At 51.0% G+C, this 20,578-nt stretch overlaps 1 protein-coding gene across 2 annotated transcripts; it reads right to left on the bottom strand.

The window, feature by feature from the left end:
• Nucleotides 1–530: 530 nt before the first annotated feature.
• TRIP13 (thyroid hormone receptor interactor 13) lies at nucleotides 531–20,476 on the bottom strand. 2 transcript variants are annotated; one of them, XM_017678797.3, is made up of 13 exons: nucleotides 20,280–20,476; nucleotides 19,649–19,814; nucleotides 18,149–18,278; nucleotides 17,423–17,478; nucleotides 10,464–10,554; nucleotides 9,222–9,294; nucleotides 6,828–6,891; nucleotides 6,078–6,164; nucleotides 5,854–5,960; nucleotides 3,881–4,034; nucleotides 2,406–2,494; nucleotides 1,493–1,562; nucleotides 531–1,254 (listed from the first exon to the last, which is right to left on the bottom strand). In XM_017678797.3, the coding sequence occupies exons 1-13, from the start codon at nucleotides 20,369–20,371 to the stop codon at nucleotides 1,165–1,167; spliced, it is 1,269 nt and encodes a 422-aa protein (XP_017534286.1). In that variant the 5' UTR covers nucleotides 20,372–20,476; the 3' UTR covers nucleotides 531–1,164. The 2 variants fall into 2 exon arrangements, with proteins under 2 accessions (XP_017534286.1, XP_017534285.1); XM_017678796.3 differs by having other exon boundaries at nucleotides 2,406–2,518; nucleotides 20,280–20,474.
• Nucleotides 20,477–20,578: the final 102 nt, after the last annotated feature.

Raw genomic sequence — 20,578 nt, forward strand, 5'->3', positions numbered from 1 at the left:
CCCACCCAGCTCGTGGGGCAGTAGGGAGCATGGGGCAGGGCTGGCATTCCACTCACCCTCTCCACTGGGATCTTGGGGGCACCAAACCTCCCAGCTCACCCCACAGAGCAGTGCTGACCTCTGACTGGCAGCATGTCGGCACAACAACAGAACCTCTGGGACCCACTTTCTGGGAACAGGTCTTAGTCTGAAGGACCCCCCCCGCCCCCTCAGAAACCTCATCCTCTGCACCCAGTGTCCCCACCCTGCTCCTCCCTTCCACAGGGAACCGAGACATCCAGCATTTCAGAGGCAAATCTGTGAAATGCACTTGCTCCAGGGTCCCGATCCTGAAGCATGGTGCATCCCCTCACCTTCTCCTGAACCTGGGGCCCACGGACCCCACTTTCACCCACCTTTTAAGGGTCTCAGGGAAGCCAGGGAGCCCAGGACGGCAGGAGGCACAGGAATGGGCCTGTGTGCCCTCCTGTTTGTGCAGCTCCCCAAGAGCGACAGCCTCCTACACCTGAACCCATCAACCAGGCAAAAAGTAAGCAAGTGATTTTTAATGCCACTCTAAGCACCAGGGAGTGGGATGAGAATGAAAATGGGAAAATCCTGGGAAAGCTTCATACTTAGAAAGTCCAATGACAAGAAGGTAACATGCTCAGAACACTCGTGTGGAACTTACTTCATGATTAAAGCAATCTCAGTGCTTGTGGGCGGCGGCTGCTGGCCAGCATCTCACACCTGCTCACATCAGGCCGCTGCACAAATGGGAGAAGAACCTGTGTCTCGCTGGCCAGGGCCAGGGCAGCAGTGGCCCCACACAGGACCCCACCCGATGTGCAGAATGCCATAGCCAGACTCCTTCTCAGTTCCTGTAGCTTAGGAGCAGATTCTCATTCCCTCAACAGCCTCTGAGACATCTGCCCTCAAAAAGACGAGCTGGTGCCTGGCGGAGGCAGAGTCCGGTTTCCAGCACAGAGGCCGGTAGGAGGACAGCTCTTCACAGAGGCAACAGGACTGGAGTTATCATCTTGAAAGTAGTGAAAATGAGGGGCCATCTTATAATGGGAAATTAAAATACGTGCAGACTAGGCACTGCCTTCCTGCATGTCTGGGGTTTCTGGCTGGTGGCCAGACATGCTCAGAGAGCCCTGAGGCAGGAAGCCCAGATGCACCTCAAGATGAGAGCTTCTTCCTCTCTTCGAACTGCCTGTCCACTGCCAGGGACAGGGCCTGGAGGAAGCCCTCGATGGTGACGGTGGGGGCCTGTGGGCAAACAAGGCAGAGTGGCCATCCTCGCCCTCCCCACCTGGGCGCAGACGGCAAGGGGGACCCTCAGGTCACCATTCTGCCACCTGAGGTGGCCAGCGAGGACCTGGCGTGAGCCCTCTGAGCGCCGTGGAGCCATGAGGGACACCAGTGCAGCCACCTCCTCCCAAGCCATCCCTCCGCAAACCAGAGAACAGGTTGCCCAGGGCGGGGCCAGCCATGGGGAGGGACGCACCTGGATGTACAGCGCGTGAGCCAGGAAAGGGAGCTTCCTCAGGACGCGGCCGCTGAGGCCCTCGCTCTTCCTGCAAACGTATCCAGACGTCACGTCCACACCACTGGCGTGGTGGGCGGTCTCAACTCTGGAGGGCCCTTCCCCACCCCTCAGTGGGGCTGGTCACGCCACGCCTCAGCTACTGCTCCAGAGGAGGTGGGGTCCCCACGGCTGCCAGCGAGTGCAGGGACGTGGCCCTCAGCACAGACACCCTGTGACCTGCTGGTCCCTGTCATCGTGAACCTTCGCATGCGTCTCTGAGACACTCTCATCTCTCACCCAGCATTAAGTTTCTTTAACAGATAATCCAAAAATAACCTTTAAATGTGGCTGTTCTTCGTGCCATGCCTCCTTTAGGACCGCCCAGGCGCCTCAGGGCTTCAAGGGCAAAGCCCACTCTGGTCAGAGCCGTGGGCGCCCTCTGGAGTGCATGCCCTCAGAGGCCCTCACTCATGACTGGCTCCTGGTCCCCAGGCACTGAGCGCCTCGGGCCCAGGGTTCATGGACATCCCCAAAGACCAAGCAGCGGCCCTGCGCTTGCTCGCTCTGCCCACTGAAGCAAAGGCTTCTTGTTTTGTTTTTTTCCTGCCAATTTGAAAGAATTTTAACAAAGTTCACTAAATTGCTAATGCATCCAGAGCCTTGCTATGATCACCTATCCTTCTGCACACAAACGACGCACCTTCGTGTCCCGAGGGCACCTGGGCAGCTGCCCTCCACCCTCGGTCCAGGAGTGCGGGGTGGGGGCCCTGGAGGTCCTGCAGGTGTGCAATGCCTTGGGCTCCAGCTCCCTGCCCTCTGGCCCCAACCCCACTCCCCGCCTGCTGTTGTCACCACAGCAGGTGGCCTGTCCTGCTCACAGGAGTCTGCGCACCTGGAAATCTCGCTCAGGAAGAGGCTCAGCTTGGATACGTTGTTCTCGATGAAACCAATCATCTCGAGCTCGCGGAGGGTCAGCAGTTGCTGGCGAGGGTATATGATTTGACACTGTGGGCACAGGGAGGCATCAGCGCATGGCAATGCCCCCATCCCAGCTTCACAGCATCACATGTGGTAAGAAACACACGACAGCATCCACTCTCGGGAGTGGCTGGGACCAGCACTTCTGTGCTTTTGGCCAAAACGTGTCCTTGTCATGTGCTGGGATGGGGGGGGGGGCTTGGCAGTGTGGGGTCTGACCTGGGACTGGATCTCAATGACACATTATGGCCCACAAAGGGGCAGAGTTGGGCCTAGAGCCAGGACTTCACCTGCCTTTAGAAGGTCTCTGCTCACTGTCTGGTGTAAGACTCGCTTTAGAGACGACACAGCCTCTGACTGGGGACCGCGGATGGCGTCTGCATGCTGGGGCTCTCGGCCAAGCAGGTGCGCCAGTCAGGCCACCATGCTGACCACTACTGAGCTAATAAACCGTCCTGACCCGGGAGCCGGGAGGACGGCAAGGGAGCAGCTTTCCCCGCATGTCCTGGGCACTCACTGAACACTGGGGGTGTTCTAACAGGCCTTGGGCTGGAAGGTCCTGCTTTTCTGCCTGGCTGATTGGTGCTCCTCAAGCCCCACAGCCCCCGTGAGGCACTGTCCAGACAGTGGCAGAGCAGCAGGCCGCAAGCTCCATGGACACATGAAAACAGCCTTCAGGGCAGGCCAAACCCCCTCTCTGCCCCCCCGACTGTCTTAACTTCCTGTAAGCCGTCTAAGAAAGCCCCAGCCCCAACCCATCACCACCTGCAGGATGCTGCTCCTCAGTAGCATTGCGGCCGGGCCCCTCCACGGTGCGGGGTGGCAGGTGGCTGCTGCAGGGCGAGGCAGACCCCACCCCACTGTCCAGTTCAACGTCCTTTGACAACCACCACCAAATCCTCATTGTACGCTGGTTAGGTTACTGTTTCCTCGGAATCAAAGTTGGGGGAACATGCTGGGGACCCAGAGCCCAGAGCTCCAGCATCAGGCACGAGTCATGGGAGACCTACTATGACCTATGCTCACGACCGACGGGCTCATTGCTGCCACCAGCGCACAGGGCCAGACACACAAGGACACCGCAGCTGGCAGCAGCCTCTCCAGGAAACCTCCCTGTGGACTAGGCTCCCACCCATGCATCGCCTGCAGATCGGGAGACTGAACAATCACAAGATCACTTTGTGCTGAAAGAGCAGAGCTACTGAGTGGTCACAGCTCTTGACTGTCACCTCAACCCACCAGACACAACACTGTGGTTTTCCACATGAGAAGACGGTTGACACCATGTCCCAGTGCTTTGCTCTGGGTTGGACTGGCCATTCTGAGCCAAGCCAGGGAATTACACGAGCTTAAGGAACCTACCAAAAGGAGAGGGAGAACTGCCATTACCTTCATCAGCTCTTCTAGGCAGGACAGGTAGATCTTGAAGATGGCGGCCATGGAGGGCAGCCCCACGTACTGCCTGATGTCGGCTCGGTCCACGAAGGCCACGTCAATCTTCTCCGTGATGTTGGAAGTGGTCAGAATCACCACATTGGAGTGTCTGCAGGCAGAGGGGAGCACGGCCAGTGGGCTCATCAGTGGCTTGAGAATGTGCCCCACCCCTGTGCTCCGGGTGCTCAGCCTGCACCTCCAGCTGGCCCCAGTCTGTGCCCAGCCACCCTGCAGGCTCTCCTGGCCATGAGACGGCGTGCTAGGCCGACTGTCCCCATGCTCTTGCTCTGGTTGCTCCTCTGCCTTCCGGAGAGCTCCCCCAGACTGCCACTTGAACACTCTTCCCTGCCTTCTACTGGGGCAAAATTCTCCTGGCTCTGTGCAGGTGCCTGACCATCCCCCTCCTGGACCTGTCAGCTGGGCATGGCCACACGACTGCTGGTCACACAGCTCTCGTGACCCCAGTGTGCCACAGCATGGAATCAACTACCTCCTTTACCAGCTACATTCTCCTCTAGCCCACAGACTACACAAGAGAGCCACCAGAGCCCGGCCTGCTCGTGCCACAAGCTGCACAGAGCAGGCACAAGGCCCCCAAGGAGCACACCTCCTCCGGGGCCCAGGTCAGCGCAGACGGGCCGCAGGCAGTGTATGTGTGGGCACCCGGGAGGGCCCCCTTCCTTGGTGCAACAGGAGCATGGCACAGGCTGAGCAGGGGGAGAGCCCAGTGAGGGCAAGAGCAGGTGTGGCAGCCAGGAGGGCACAGGCTTCTCGGGGCTGCCTGGGGGTGCCACGGAGCACCGGCCAGAACCATGCCCAGGCAAGGGCTTCACCACGCAGTCAGATCTGCATAGGGCAGGAGTGGTGGGTCATCAGGGGAGGGGAGCTAGGGCGTGGGGCCACGTGAGGCACAGCCAGTGAGAGGACCAGTGGCGTGAGCATCTGTTCCCTCCTAAGCCCTCACCCCAGCAACAGGAGGGGAGTCAGGGTGACCCCATCTTCCGGCTTGAATAGCAGGTACCTGGTGAGGCCATCAATGTGTAATAGGAACCCCAGGAAGTTGGGGGTTCTGGGCCAAGCAAGTAGCCTGGGAGTGTGTCTGTCAGGTCATGGGGGAGGTATGGGTCTGCGACAGGGACATGCCCACCAGAGGGTAAGTGTCCCTAGAGGCCGCAAGTCAAGGCTGCGGGTAGGCTGTGCAGGGTCCCCTGAAGGGACGGCAGAGAGGTGGTCAGGAGGGATCAGAGGGGGTCAAATGGCACAGGAAGTTCCCAGAAGGCAAGGCTGCACACTTGGCTGGACAGGTAGGGGAAGGGTGAGAAGAGTAATCGACCCCCCCAACTGACAACACCCCAGGGGCCCAGTATTCCCTTGTGAAATGGTGCGGCTGCATCTAACGCTCCTCAGCATGATTTAGTTCCCTGCCACCCCACACTCAACAAGCTGGCTCTGGGCAGGGCTAGTGCCCTGGCACCCTGAGAACGCGAGGCTTCTGGCCAGCAGGGGGAGCGCCAAGTGCCACAGATGATAGACTGAGGCTCTGGTCTGCACATCGCTCCCTCGAGTCAGGCTAGCAGCGTCACTTCACTCCCTGAAACTGGCTCGACCGTCAGGACGCCTGGACCTGAAAGCCTGGACGGGGGGCATGTGAAATCCGGCCTCACGCAGGGCAGGTGACGCCGCCAGAACCCCAGGGCCCGCTGGCACCACGCTGGAGCAGGCAGCGGCACTCCTCTCGCGTGTCCCTGTGAGTTGGCTTCACCATGCCTAGCCTCCACTGCATACTGTACCTTAGCAAAGAGCAATCGGTTTCTACACGATCACCCCGAGTAGAGGCTGTGTCAGAGGTGGAAGAGCAACACGCAATGCCGAAGAGTTGCTGCTCAGAAGAGCAGGTTGCATAAATTTGCTGTGTCCCAGTGCGTTACCTCTTAATCTGGTCGATTTGGGTCAAGACAGCATTAACCACGCGGATGGCATCTGAGGGCTCGGTGCCTGCCCTGCAAGCGCTGCGGGCGGCCGTGAGGCTCTCCACCTGGGGGGCAGCAGGTCAGCAGGGATGGGTGTGAACTGAGCGGCCAGAGGAGGAGAGGGATGGGTGCACCTGCAGCGGCCCTGAACACCCGCCCAGGTGCGGCACGGACAGGCCTACCTCGTCAATCAGCACAAACACCAGAGCATCTTTGTCATCAATCAAGTCCTGAATCTTCTGGAACATCTTGGTCACCAGCTTGCCACTCTGGAGCCAAAGCACTCAGTGTTGACAGGCTGCCAGGACCGACGGGCACCCACCATTCCCCACTCCCCTCCACCCAGGAGACCATCAGGGCCCCCCACCCACCCTAAACCACAGAAGCCAGGTCCACACAGGAGGTCCGCCCAATGCCCTCCCCCTCACTCCGCGCGCTGGGACACGGAGGCCAGGGCTGGGCAGCACCTTGCTCCTCAGCTCCCAGGTGTCCCCTGTGCATGACCAGGATGAGCTGGGCCACGGATACAAGTGTGCAAAGACTGGGCGCACCACTCACAGCTCCCCACCCCCACTCGCCACCTGCCAGTGAGCCTGCTGACCCACTGCCTGGGGTGGAGCCCTGCCGAGGCGAGGCACCCCTGTTCAGACAGCAGGGGGAGGCTCAGAGCCCCAAGACAACTGGGAATGAAGGCGGACCCCTCCTGAGAGGGTACTGGCTGCCCTGCCTCCTAGCCAAGGTCTGGGCGGGACTAGCGGAGGGTCCTCCCAGGCCTCAGACTACTTCTGAGTCACCATGAAGCCCTCAATTTTCCCGTGGCTGCAAACCCACCCACAGTCCATGTCCCCACTCTCTCTTTCTCTCCCAGTACAGAGGACACTTTTCCACCGAGATGGGTGACAATTCAGAGAAACAGAATCATCAATACTTACCTCTGAAAACCACTTGGAGAAAAGGCTGTGGCTGTTTATCTCAACCAACTGGCCGTAGCGGTACCTGGGGTAACAAGTGGTCATCAGGCAGCACGTCACACACCCTGCCTCCCCGCCCAGCACGTGGGCCACACCAGCTGCCCAGATCCCATCAGAGTCGCAGGGGGTCTGGGAGCCTAGCAACCCGCACCTCAATGGGTACAAAAACTGGGCAACAAGCAGTCAGCAGTGCGGCTGAAGCAAAGTAAGCCTTTTGAGTTGAATAGTACCTTCACTTGGAGTAAAGCAATTACAAAATCCCTTTTTAAATTTACTTAAAACTTACATTTCTATGTTTAGGAGGTGTAACTGGCACTAACAGAGCAAACAAAACACAAGTCTCAAAGACTTCTGGCCAAGGCAGAACACGCTCCTGCCTTCCAGGTGACCCTAACGAGTGACCACTAGTTCTCCAAGCAGAGGTGCTTCCTGCAGACTCTCGGGCCTGAACAGCACTCTGACGCCCACGGCGGACCTTTACACTCAGAGATGTGGATTTGGTGCCTGGGCAATCCTGAAGGCAAACTTCAACACGCAGAGAGGGGGAACTGGTGTCCGCGCGCTCACCCAGGAGGCAGCGAAAAGCTGGATGCACCACACTAACCCACAGGAACAAGACGTGGCAGGACGCCGCCTCCCAGGCCTGCATGGTTCCTCTTGTGCCCACAGTACATGCAGAGAAAAACGCCTCCCAGGGCACTGCTGGCTTTCCATTCACTAAATGCGTTTGCGGAGGAGGGCAGCGGGCAGACGCCCTCACACACAAGGTAACAATTGGGTTGAATACTAAACAAAGCTCATTCTAAGGGATTTTGATGAATGGAGTGAGGTAGGAGCTTCTCTGGGGTCCTTCGAAGCCATGGAATACACACATCCCTAGGTCTTTGTAGGGAAAATGCCACAGTGGTCTTTCCTCTGTTCTTTCAGGAAACTGCCCCAGAGGTCTTTAAAACACAAGGCCAAGGGGCTAGGCATAAAATAAAGGGCAGAAATAGAGTGATTTACCTGTGTAAAAACACAAGAAATTTTAGAAAAGAACGAAAATAGGTATTCAGAATAAACCTCATGGGGTTTCCCCTTCTAAAGTCGTCCCGGCCTTTACAGGTCCCAGACACCCTTTGCCTTAATCCACAGAAAACCAGACAAATCCAATGAGAGGTCAGGGGAGGGTGGGGGGGATGGTAGCTCTGAGGGCTGGGCCCCCAAGAAAGAGTGAGGGTACCCAGGAAGATCGCGAAGTAGTGCTTAGACGAGAAGACAGAGGTCAGAGTTCAGGGAGCCTGAGGGACGAAGGCCACGGAGCCCCTGAGGGAGGGAGATGCTCAGGAACAGGGCTCCGCAGGCCTCTCTGAACCCTGGGCTCGTGAGCTGGGCAGTCCCACCAGGCTGGAGCTCCACACACTGACTGCCTCCTAGGGCTCACGCAGACTGGGGGTTTGAGTTCTCAAAGGTCGAGTGTGTGGTTCCCCAACTCACGTGGGTACTCCCCTAGGACCCCAAGGGCTTCACCTGAGTACCCAGACTAGATCCAACCCCCCTACCCCAGCAAGACTCATGCCGCAGCAAAGTAACTGAGGTGCCGTCCAAACCAACCCCAGTCTTCAAGAACAAGAACAGAGCCGCTCAAGCGCACTATCTGCACCATCACATGCCAAGCAGCAGAAGCATGTGGCCACAACCAGAAAAGCCGAACAGACTCGGAGATAAGGACGACAGGAGCAGTGGACGAGAAGGCACACAGCAGCCACACACCCATGCGAGAGCTTCAGGAGACACGCAAGGAGGCAGGAGTGCAAAAGGGACCACTGGGACCCAGGAAGAGCAGCACCCCACCCAAGACGGCGGGCTCGCCGGGCGGTGTGCAGGGTGCTGTCCATAACGGACAGGAGGCCCAACGAGCTGAAGAAGCCAGCTAGCATGTCCATGGGCCTGTGGGGTGGCACAGGAGGCCCGACAGGGAAACATGTGGATGCCAGGACGGGGGCAGGAGGGAAGTTAGCCTGAAGAGCTGGCCCAGTAGTTTCCAAAGTGAAGAGGCAGATGGAGCTCAGTGCACCACTCAAGCCTGTACCCTCTGCTCATAAGTCATGGAACTGCAGGCGATGGGCACAGATGTCAAGCAACCTGAGCTGACATTCTACCCGGGAGCAGAAACATGCTCTCGGCACAGGTGGGTCAGTGGTGAGGCTCCAGTTCAAAGAGCAGAGTCCCTCCTGCAGGCCATGCCGAGTTTATGTTGGGAAGGCCTGCTAGTCATGTGAAACGATGGAAAAGAAATGACAGTTCTCACTGACGCAAAGGAAAGCAAGCACTCCCATCCCTGCTGCTCTCCCCCCTCAAACTGCCAGGAGTTACCTGCTTGAAAGCCTAATGGTCAATTTCTGGGCTAATGCTTTACACAGGGAAGTTTTTCCAGTTCCTGGAGGACCTGCAACAAAATCCAAGTAAATACGCTTTTAAGTCAGAGCTGAACACATTTCTAAGGACGCTGTTGTATCATTCACAGAAAATAAATAAGGAGCAGAGAGCTCCGCATCTGAGCATCATTCCTGCAAACAGTGCTGTCACCTCACAAGGGAGTGCTGCAGGTAATGCTGTCTTCCCCTCATCCCGCTGTGCTTGTTTCTGTCCGAGCTCCCAGGCCCCCAGCATAGGCTCTGCTCCTGGGCCTACAGCTCCCTGCCCGCCCTGCACTGAGTGGCAGCCTCCTGGACTCCACATGGCCTCCATGAAATCCACTCATAGGGACCTTCCATAAGGCCCCAAACCTTTCTGAGAGTCATCAGGCCTCCTCAGGCCCTGAAAGGGGGCTATCTGCAGCCCGCAGCACCGCCGTCCCTCACAACAGCTGTGCTGACCAGGAGGGCCACTGGGTGGGGCCTGGCTGCACAGCTCCCTACCCGTGCATCACACCAAGCACAATGCCTTGTACAAGCTCAGAGGTCATTGATAAGGAAGAACAACTTCATCTAACAGAAAATGCGTGCATGCAGCTCTGATATACTGCCAGCATTTTCAATATTAAAAGAGGAAATAAATAACTAGCTATAAATGGAAAGGAACTTCACTAATTAAAATACCTGATTGTCTATTCTGATCTTGGTATGAGGACAATGTGCCAAAAATATCCCTTTAGAAGATGCTATTTTTTAAGACTGTTTACAGACACACAATCTCAACTGTATAAAGGTCTAAGTAGTTACTCTGGGCTCCTGTCTCACTATAATTGGGTTATTTTCCTCTGAGAAGAACCAGACAGAATTCTGGTGAAGTGTGGTTTCTGTAGTTCCCAACCCACAAAGTGAAGCTCTAAGAACACTACAAAGAGGCACAAGGCACCTTCTGACCTAAGGAGTTTATTATCAGCTGCAGAATAAGGCAGTTACCTGGGAAGTTTAGTAAAACAACATGAAAAGCCACAAGGCATCACCAGGTGCTGCCAGATGAAAGGCCAAGTGACAAATACTCAGAGCACATGAGCCAGTTTGGCTTTGCAGAGAAGGGACGTCCAGGACAACCCTGGCTCTGTCCGAAGAGGAGACACAGGCTCTCAGGAACGACTTCCACCAGTTTCGCAGACAGCACCATGTGCCTTACCATGAAGCAGCACCACCCGGTTCCAGGCGATGAGGTTGCTGTCAACCTTCTTGTCGGAAAACAGTAAGGTTGTCATCACGTAATCGAGGAGCTGCAGAAAGAGCAGGAGCACAGTAGGTACCAGTACCGAGCAGGCAAGGCTCTCCAAGCACGCTGCCAAACCTGCCCTGAGCAAGCAGAAGGGCAGGGACAGGCTGCTCTCCAGAGACTGCCACCCAGTGCTTGCTGAACCCTAACAGGCCTTCATATGGGAAAGAACTTGACACATAAGAGAATAAGTGTGGGGTGCTACTATCATACCCATGAAGGATAAACACAAAGATCGCTTTTATTTAAAACAGACAGACTAATGGACTCAGAGTCAGTAAGCTCCTACCTCTGGGATGACACAGTATGTGGCTCATTCACTCAAGGCAACAGCTAGAACCCCATGGCTGTGTTGTGGCTCCTAGAGCAGCCTTGGGGGATGGGGGCCAGATGCACTGGAGCTGGCTTGGACCTGCCCACTTGCCTGCACCCTCTGCCCCACAGTTCCCAGGGTGGGAGCCCACCAAAGCTGTCACATTCTGTGCCCGCTTTGCCCAAGGAACCTCCAGAAACCAGCTCCACTTGGCAGCAGTCCCAGGACAGACGTCTAGGACATAGGCTACTGGCCTGCAGAAACTCCCAAAAGTCCATCTAAGTCAAGGGGCTCTGAGATACCAGAGAGCAACACAATGACTCTGCTTCAAATAACAGGACCTTCTGGTAAAAATGCTCAGGAAGAGAAATTCAAGATGGCAGCATGAGAGGTGAGACAGAGAATTCCTCCCAAAACCACATATAGTGTGAAAATAGTTAATACAACTAGCCCTAAAATAGCAACAGGAAAGAAGGCTGCACCAGACTGCACAGAGACCTCACGAACAGAGCAGATCTCATAAACAGGGTAACATAGGAAAGCCTTGATCCGGCAGGACCCAAGCCCTTCCCCCACCCCAGCTCACCGGTAGGAGGAAGAGACGTCGGAGCAGGGAGTGGGTGGAAGCCTGGGACTGCTGAACACCCAGTCCTGGAGATCTGCTTTGCGAGCAGAAACCTACATTGTGTGGTGCTCTGGAGGTTGCTGGGGTTGGGGAGCTGGGACAGGCAGAGTGCTTGAGAGACTGAGATTCCGGCCGTTTGTGGAGGACAGGGATCCCCACCCGGCCACTGTGTGTCAGAGGAAAGGAGCGCGGTCTGAGAGGCTTCCTAGCAGCGAGAGGGCTGCTGAAGGGGCAGGGTTTGGATGGAGCTTGCTGCGCCTGGGAGGGGAGAGCTGGACAAGGTTGTCCGGGCACGCTCTGCCCAGCTGGTTGGGAACTTTGAGGAGCTTCAGGCGCCCCATCCCCCTGGCTGCCTACTCAGCTCCGAGGCCCCCCATTGTGACATGAAGCCTGCTGCACCTTCCTCCTGGCCTGTTGGCACCTGCTCACAAACTGGCAATCACTCTGCTGGCATCAGGCCAGCCAGAGGGAGGCCCTGCCTACAACTGCTAGAGACACCAAGCACAGAGGCTTACACCTGTGTGCTTGGCCCACTGGCTCTGACAGTGGAGACGGCACTGCAGCCAGGAACTAGGAAATAGCTCTTTCCTCCCCCCCAGGCACCAGCTCTGCTCCCCTATGACCCCCAGCCTCACTCTAGGGGCTGAGCAGCTCCAGAGACTGGAGCTTCTGGGGACAAGAGGGCACCACATAGAATTATGAAATGTCAAAGGAACCTGGTTCAGACCAAAATCTCACAAACCCCAGAAAAAGGGCCAAATGACACTGAACTCACCAATCTTCCTGAAAGAGAGTTTAAAATAAAAATCATTAACATGCTCAAGGAGGAACAGAAAAATATTCAAGAACTCAGAGATGAAGAACTCAGAGATTCAATCATTAAGAAATTCCAAATCTGAAATAAAACATACAATGGACGGATTTAAAAGCAGATTAGATGTAGAAGAAACGGTAAATGGAATAGAAATTAAAAGAGGATTACAAAGAAGATGAGGCACAGAGAGAAAAAAGGATCTCTAAGAATGAAAAAATATTGAGAGAATGGTGTGACCAATCCAAATGGAACAATATCCGCATTTTAGGGGTACCAGAAAAAGGAGAGAGAAAAAGGGATAGAAAGTGTTACTGAGGAGGTAATTGCTGAAAAATTCCCCAATCAGGGGAAGGAGATAGTCTCTCAGGCCATGGAGGTACACAGATCTCCCAACACAAGGGACCCAAGGAGGACAACACCAAGACATATAATAATTAAAATGGCAAAGATCACGAATAAAGACAGACTTTTAAAAGCAGCTAGAGAGAGAAAAAAGATCACATATAAAGGAAAACCCATCAGGCTATCATCAGACTTCTCAACAGAAACCTTACAGGCCAGAAGGGAGTGGCATGATATATTTAATGCAATGAAGCAGAAGGGACTGGAACCAAGAATACTCTACCCAGCAAGGTTACCATTTAAATTTGAAGGAGGGATTAAACAATTTTCAGATAAGCAAAAGCCGAGAGAATTTACCTCCCACAAACCACCTCTACAGTGCATTTTGGAAGGACTGCTATAGATGGAAGTATTCCTAAGGCTAAATAGCTGTCACCCAATGGATAGACAAAGAGTACAGAATATGATACCTAACATATAAAGAATGGAGAAGGAAGAAAAAGGAGGAAAAAAAAACCTTTAAGTTGTTTGTAATAGCACACTAAGTGAGTTACATAGACTGTTAGATAGAAAGGGAATTACCCTTGAACTTTTGGTAACCACAAATAAAGCCTGCAATGGCAATAAGTACAATCCAAAACGACCCTAAATGTAAATGGTCTGAATGCACCAGCCAAAAGACAGAGTCACTGGATGGATAAAAAAACAAGACCCATCTATATGCTGCCTACAAGAGACTCACTTCAAACCCAAAGACATACACAGACTGAAAGCAAAGGGATGGAAAAAGATATTTCATGCAACTAATAGGGAGAAAAAAGCAGGAGTTGCAGTACTTGTATCAGACAAATTAGACTTCAAAACAAAGAAAGTCACAAGAGACAAAGAAGGACATTACATAATGATAAAGGGGTCAGTCCAAGAAGAGGATATAACTATTATAAATATGTATGCACCCAACACAGGAGCACCTACATATGTGAAACAAATACTAACGGAATTAAAGGGGGAAATAAAACGCGATGCATTCATTTTAGGAGACTTCAACACACCACTCACTCCAAAGGACAGATCAACCAGACAGAAAATAAGTAGAGACGGAGGTACTGAACAACGTATTAGAACAGATGGACCTAATGGACATCTACAGAACACTTCATCCAAAAGCAACAGGATATACATTCTTTTCAAGTGCACATGGAACATTTTCAAGAATAGATCATATACTAGGCCACAGAAAGAGGCTCAGTAAATTCAAAAAGATTGAAATTGTACCAACCAGCTTCTTAGATCACAAAGGTATGAAACTAGAAATAAATTCCACAAAGGAAATGAAAAAGCCCACACACGGAGGCTTAATAACATGCTCCTAAATAATCAATAGATCAATGACCAAATAAAAACAGAGATCAAGCAATTTATGGAGAAAAATGACAACAATAATTCAACACCACAAAAATCTGTGGGACGCAGCAAAAGGCCAACCTAAGAGGGAAGTATATTGCAATACAGACCTACCTCAGGAAAGAACAATCCCATATGAACAGTCTAAACTCACAATTAACAAAACTAGAAAAGAAAGAACAAATAAGGCCCAAAGTCAGTAGAAGGAGGGACATAATAAAGATTAGAGCAGAAATAAATAAAATTGAGAAGAATAAAACAATAGAAAGAATCAATGAAAGCAGGAGCTGGTTCTTTGAGAAAATAAACAAAATAAATAAACCCCTAGAGAGACTTACCAAGAAAAAAAGAGAGTCTACACACATAAACAGAATCAGAAATGAGAAAGGAAAAATCACTATGGACACCACAGAAATACAAAGAATTATGAGAGAATACTATGAAAAATTATATGGTAACAAACTGAATAACCTAGAAATGGACAACTTTCTAGAAAAATACAACCTTCCAAGGCTGACACAGAAACAAACAGAAAATCTGAATAAACCAAGTACCAGCAAGGAAATTGAATTGGTAATCAAAAAACTACCAAAGAACAAAATATCTAGACCAGATGGTTTCACTGCTGATTGCATCAAACATTTAGTCAAGACCTAATACCCATTCTCCTGAAAGTTTTCCAAAAAGTAGAAGAGGAGGGAATACTCCCAAACTCTTCTATGAGGCCAGCATCACTCAAATACCAATACTCAAATATCAAAGACACCACAAAAAAATGAAATTACAGACCAATATCCCTGATGAACATAGATGCAAAAATACTCAACAATATATTAAAAAACCAAATTCAAAAATACATCAGAAAGATCATCCATCATGATCAAGTGGGGTTCATACCAGGCATGCAAGGATGGTACAACATTCGAAAATCCATCAACATCATCCACATCAACAAAAAGGACAAAAACCACATGATCATCTCCATAGATGTTGAAAAAGCATTCGACAAAATTCAACATCCATTCATGATAAAAACTCTCAACAAAATGGGTTTAGAGGGCAAGTACCTCAACATAATAAAGGTCATATGTGACAAACACACAGCCAACATTATACTTAACAGCGAGAAGCTGAAAACTTTTCCTTTAAGATCGGGAACAAGACAAGGTTGCCCACTATCCCCACTTTTATTCAACACAGTTTTGGAGGTCCTAGCCACAGCAATCAGACAACACAAAGAAATAAAAGGCATCCAGATTGGTAAGGAAGAAGTCAAACTGTCCCTGTTTGCAGATGACATGATATTGTATATAGAAAACCCTGAAGAATTCACTCCAAAACTATTAGATCTAATACCTGAATTTAGCAAAGTTGCAGGATATAAAATTAATATACTGAAATCTGTTGCGTCCCTACACACTAATGATGAACTAGCAGAAAGAGAAATCAGGAAAACAATTCCATTCACAATTGCATCAAAAGGAATAAAATACCTAGGAATAAACCTAACCAAGGAAGTGAAACACCTATACTCTGAAAACTACTAGACACTCATGAGAGAAATTAAAAAGATACCAATAAATGTAAACACATTCTGTGCTCATGGATAGGAAGAATTAATATTGTCAAAATGGCCATCCTGCCTAAAGCAATCTATAGATTCAATGCAATCCCTATCAAAATACCAAAAGCATTCTTCAATGAAGTAGAGCAAATAGTTCTAAAATTCATATGGTACCACAGAAGACCCCAAATAGCCAAAGCAATCCTGAGAAGGAAGAACAAAGTGGGGGGGATCTCGCTTCCCAACTTCAAGCTCTACTACAAAGCCACAATAATCAAGACAATTTGGTACTGGCCCAAGAACAGACCCATAGGCCAATGGAACAGACTAGAAAGCCCATATACAAACCCAACCATATATGGTTAATTAATATATGATAAAGGAGCCATGGACATACAATGAGGAAATGAAGGCCTCTTCAACAGCTGGTGTTGGCAAAACTGGACAGCTACATGTAAGAGAATGAAACTGGATTATTGTCTAACCCCATACACAGAAGTAAACTCAAAATGGATCAAAGACGTGAATATAAGTCATGAAACCATAAAACTCTTAAAAAAAACATAGGCAAAAAATCTCTTGGACATAAACATGAGCAACTTCTTCATGAACATATCTCCCTGGGCAAGGGAAACAAAAGCAAAAATGAACAAGTGGGACTGTATCAAACTAAAAAACTTCTGTGCAGCAAAGGACACCATTAGTAGAACAAAAAGTCTTCCTACTGTATAGGAGAATATATTCATAAATGACAAATCCAATAAGGGGTTAACATCCAATTTTAAAGAGCTCATGCACCTCAACAAACCAAAAGCAAATAAGCCAATTAAAAAATGGGCAGAAGAGCTGAACAGACACTTCTCCGAAGAAGAAATTCAGATGGCCAACAGGTACATGAAAAGATGCTCCACATCGCTAATCATCTGGGAAATGGAAATTAAAAGCACAATGAGATATCACCTTACACCCGTTAGGATGGCCAACATCCAGAAGACAAACAACAACAAATGTTGGCAAGGATGTGGTGAAAGGGGAACCCTCCTACACTGCTGGTGGGAATGTAAAATAGTTTAACCATTGTGGTAAGCAGTATGGAGATTCTTCAAAAAACTAAAAATAGAAATACCATTTGACCTGGGAATTCCACTCCTAGGAATTTACCCTAAGAATGCAGGATCCCAAATTCAAAAAGACAGATGCACCCCTATGTTTATTGCAGCACTACTTACAAGAGCCAAGATATGGAAGCAACCTAAGTGTCCATCAGTAGATGAATGGATAAAGAAGAGGTGGTACATATACACAATGGAATTTTATTCAGTCATAAGAAGAAAACAAATCCTACCATTTGCAACAACATGGATGGAGCTAGAGGGTATTATGCTCACTGAAATAAGCCAGGTGGAGAAAGTTAAGTATCAAATGATTTCACTCATCTGTGGAGTATAAGAACAAAGCAAAAACTGAAGGAACAAAACAGCAGCAGACTCACAGAACCCAAGAATGGACTAACAGTTACCAAAGGGAAAGGGACTGTGGAGGATGGGTGGGAAGGAAGGGATAAAGGGGGAAAAAGGGGCATTATGATTAGCACAGATAACGTAGGGGGGGCACAGGGAAGGCAGGATAACACAGAGAAGACAAATAGCGATTCTATAGCATCTTACTATGATGATGGACAGTGACTGTAATGGGGTATGTGGTGGGGACTTGATAATAGGGGGAGTCTAGTAACCACCATGTTGTTCATGTAATCATATATTAATGATAGCAAAATAATAATAATAAAAAAAAGAGCTCAGGAACTTACATGGGATTTGACTTCCACATCGTATACCAGGCTGTCCCAAAGCCCATGGAACTCAGCTGGGAGACAATAAGACAAAAACGCAACTTTAGGAGAGCATTACACTGACCAGTTTGGTCTGGGCTGAGCCACCAGTATGCCCCACTGCTCCACACATGGCGGGGAAAGATGCTCACTACAAGCACATTTTTAAACTTTTTCTTAAAACTTTAATTTCTCTCACCCTTAAAGATGCAAAGCAAACACCAGTCTGGTATGACTGTTGAGTAGCTTGGTGGAGTAAAAGAGCCACCTTCACATCATCACCGCTTACCTTTGTCATTTGTGGTCCTGCTCGGGCACAAGCACAGGCCCTGAAGCTGCCCCCACCCCCCGCCATAGCCAGTGCCCTGGAGCTCGGCACATCAGCAAAAGGCGAAAGGCTGCCTCTAGAACCTATGTGCAAAGTCCATGGGGACTCACAGAGAATGCAGGAGGAAGGTGCAGCCCCAGGATAAGCTGACAGGGCAGGAACCCTCAGCTAGTGCTGCCTTTGAGGGGCACATCTGAAGGAAACCTGCACTTCACTTTTTCACAACAGAATTACCATTCAGAAGAGATAAACACACTCTAGGCTCTTACAAAAAAAAAACAAAACAGACAAACACCTCCCTGGGTAGCTGACTTGGCAAACCAGAGATGTGCTCCACCCTCTGTCCTCAGCATGCTCTGCCTAGTCCTCTCACATACCCGCGGGAAGAACCCAATGATTCGCTGCGATTATATTTTCTGTCTCTTCCTCCAAATTTTCACTGCTAGGGCCATCTTCATTCAGCTGGAAGATGTGAAGCGCAATATTGCACGAGCTCAAGTCAATGGGCTGTGATAAGAAGGAAACACTTAATAAATCCACACAAATTGGAAACAACTCTCTTGTTGATTCTAGTTGTAAACACTGAACGTTAAAGTCCAAAAGCAAAGGTGGAGCAAACAGAATATTAAAAGCTACTTCTTAGATTAGATTAAAAAGCTACTATTATATTTCAGATCGAGGTTTAGCTCTTCTTAAGATGTGTATCCCTCCCTCCCCTTTTGGGGTCTTACATTTGTTTAAAAAAATATTATTTTTCATAATTACAAAAGTAACACACACTTGCTGAAAAAACACAGATGACAGAACGTTGCCACCCTACGTCCTGCCTCGCAGCTGCTATGGTCTGTGACACGCCAACAAGTCTGACCAAAAATGGACTCTGCTGCAGTTTCTAACCATGTTTCCACTTCCTAGAGCTCAGAGACACTTTACATCAGTGGACAGATACCTACCTTGTTCTTTCTCACTGTTGTATCATATTTCGTGTGGATGTATCAGATTTGGTTAATCAATCTCTTGATGGACAGTTAAGTATTTAAAGTTGTTGGCCATTATTAACAACTTATAAAAGACCTTTTTCACAAGTTCTATAGAACCTTATGATTATCTGTGAAGACAGATTCCTCCAGGTGAACCCTCAGAGCTGAAAATGAGAATAAATGTGCACTAGCACCACCACACTCAGTCAGGCTGTGCTCTCCTTTCCCAACAGTTCCCTCAGGCTGGCCAAGATCCAGTCCAGTGGAAAAAATTCCACCAGTTTTTGGGTGGATCGATAAAAATCCACAAATGTTAGTTTAACTGGAAGGAGAAGATCCCCCTTGTAAGTAAAATATTAGTACCAAACCAACTCTTTCAAAGCAATCCTTCTTAAGACAGGAGTCAGCAATGCACCTCAAGGCAGATGCGCAGGACTGTTCTTGTAGCGTGGACAGAATGGCCCCAGAGCATCCACCCCTCACACAAAGCTCCTAACTCTCACCCATGAATCCCACGAGGCAGTCCCCATATTGGATGAGATGAAGAGCTTCTGGAAGGTGAGCCCATCTCATTGCTGGCATGGCCACCCCCCTAACATCCTCACACACTGAGTGCCCCACAAATGTCTGCTGACTGAGAGAACGAGAGGAGGCACAGGCCCCGCCTGCCCAGCTAACTCCCCACCTGCTCTGCACCCTTCTTTGCGGTTTCCCATCTGTCTACCTTCAGGTGAGCATCCTGCACAGGCGCCCACCTGCTCCCAGCACCTGGCTCCCAACAGAGAGCCAGTCCTCATCTGGTAAGCGGCCGATTCCCGACAATACGCTCCCAAGGCAGCAATGCCAACTCTGTATCCAGCTAAGGGTCAGCTGCGAGCAGTGTGAGCTGGAAGGTACCTGCGGATCTTTGACTTTTAATTCTGTGTCAACGATGGACACGGACTGCACATTCCTGGTCAGGAAGGGCTCATCAAACTCCACCCATGCGTAGTCACCAAACACAATGTTGTGTCTGTTGAGCAGCTTCCAAACACTCAGCTTTATGTCTTCTTTTCTTGCAGTGCTGGGAAAAACAAACAAAACACACGTATTGGACCTAAACTTTAAAATGTTATTGTTTTAAAAACATCAGACACAACATGAGGAGGTGTAGCAGTTAAGAGCACAGGCGGAGCAGGCCTGCCTGGGCTCAGACCTGCTGCCCAGGCTGCAGCCATGGAGCTGCCCAAGGACGATGTGCCTCAGCTCTGCACCCAGAAAGGGGCCAGAGCAAGAGTTCCTAAGATCAGTCAACACGTTCAGTGCTTAGGACAGCGCGGGGCACCGTGAGCACCCCATGAGGCGGCCATTACCGTCAGCCAGAGAAGAAAAGCCAGGGGGGCTTTGGGGTCCGGCGAGACGCATCAGGGCTGTGTGGGGCCGAGTTCTGGGGTCGGGGTCAGGCAGGGGCTGGGCTGGGTCTCAGTTCAGGTGGGCGGAGGTCGGGTCGGGAGGCCCAGTAGGTCCACAGAGCCCAGGTCCGGCTCACCTGCCGCCCCGCTGGTGCACCTCTACATGGACAGTGGGTGCCTCGACCACGCAGGGCAGCGCCTGCTTCAGGTCGCCCACCGCCTCATCCATGGCGCCGTCGCCGCCGCCGGGAGCAGCGAGGACCCGGCCCGAGCGTGGTCGCCGCCGCCTCGCGCCCCGCGCCGCCGCCGCCGCCGCCGCCGCCGCCACCGCCGCCACCACCACCGCCTCCTCGGCCGCCGGCCCGCCGGTGCTTCGAACCTGCCGCGCACAGCCCTGATCCGGAAGCGCTCGGCACCAGCTTCCGACGTAGCGTCT

This window comes from Manis javanica, chromosome 1, assembly GCF_040802235.1.
Source record: "Manis javanica isolate MJ-LG chromosome 1, MJ_LKY, whole genome shotgun sequence".
Classification (NCBI taxonomy): Eukaryota; Metazoa; Chordata; class Mammalia; order Pholidota; family Manidae; genus Manis; species Manis javanica.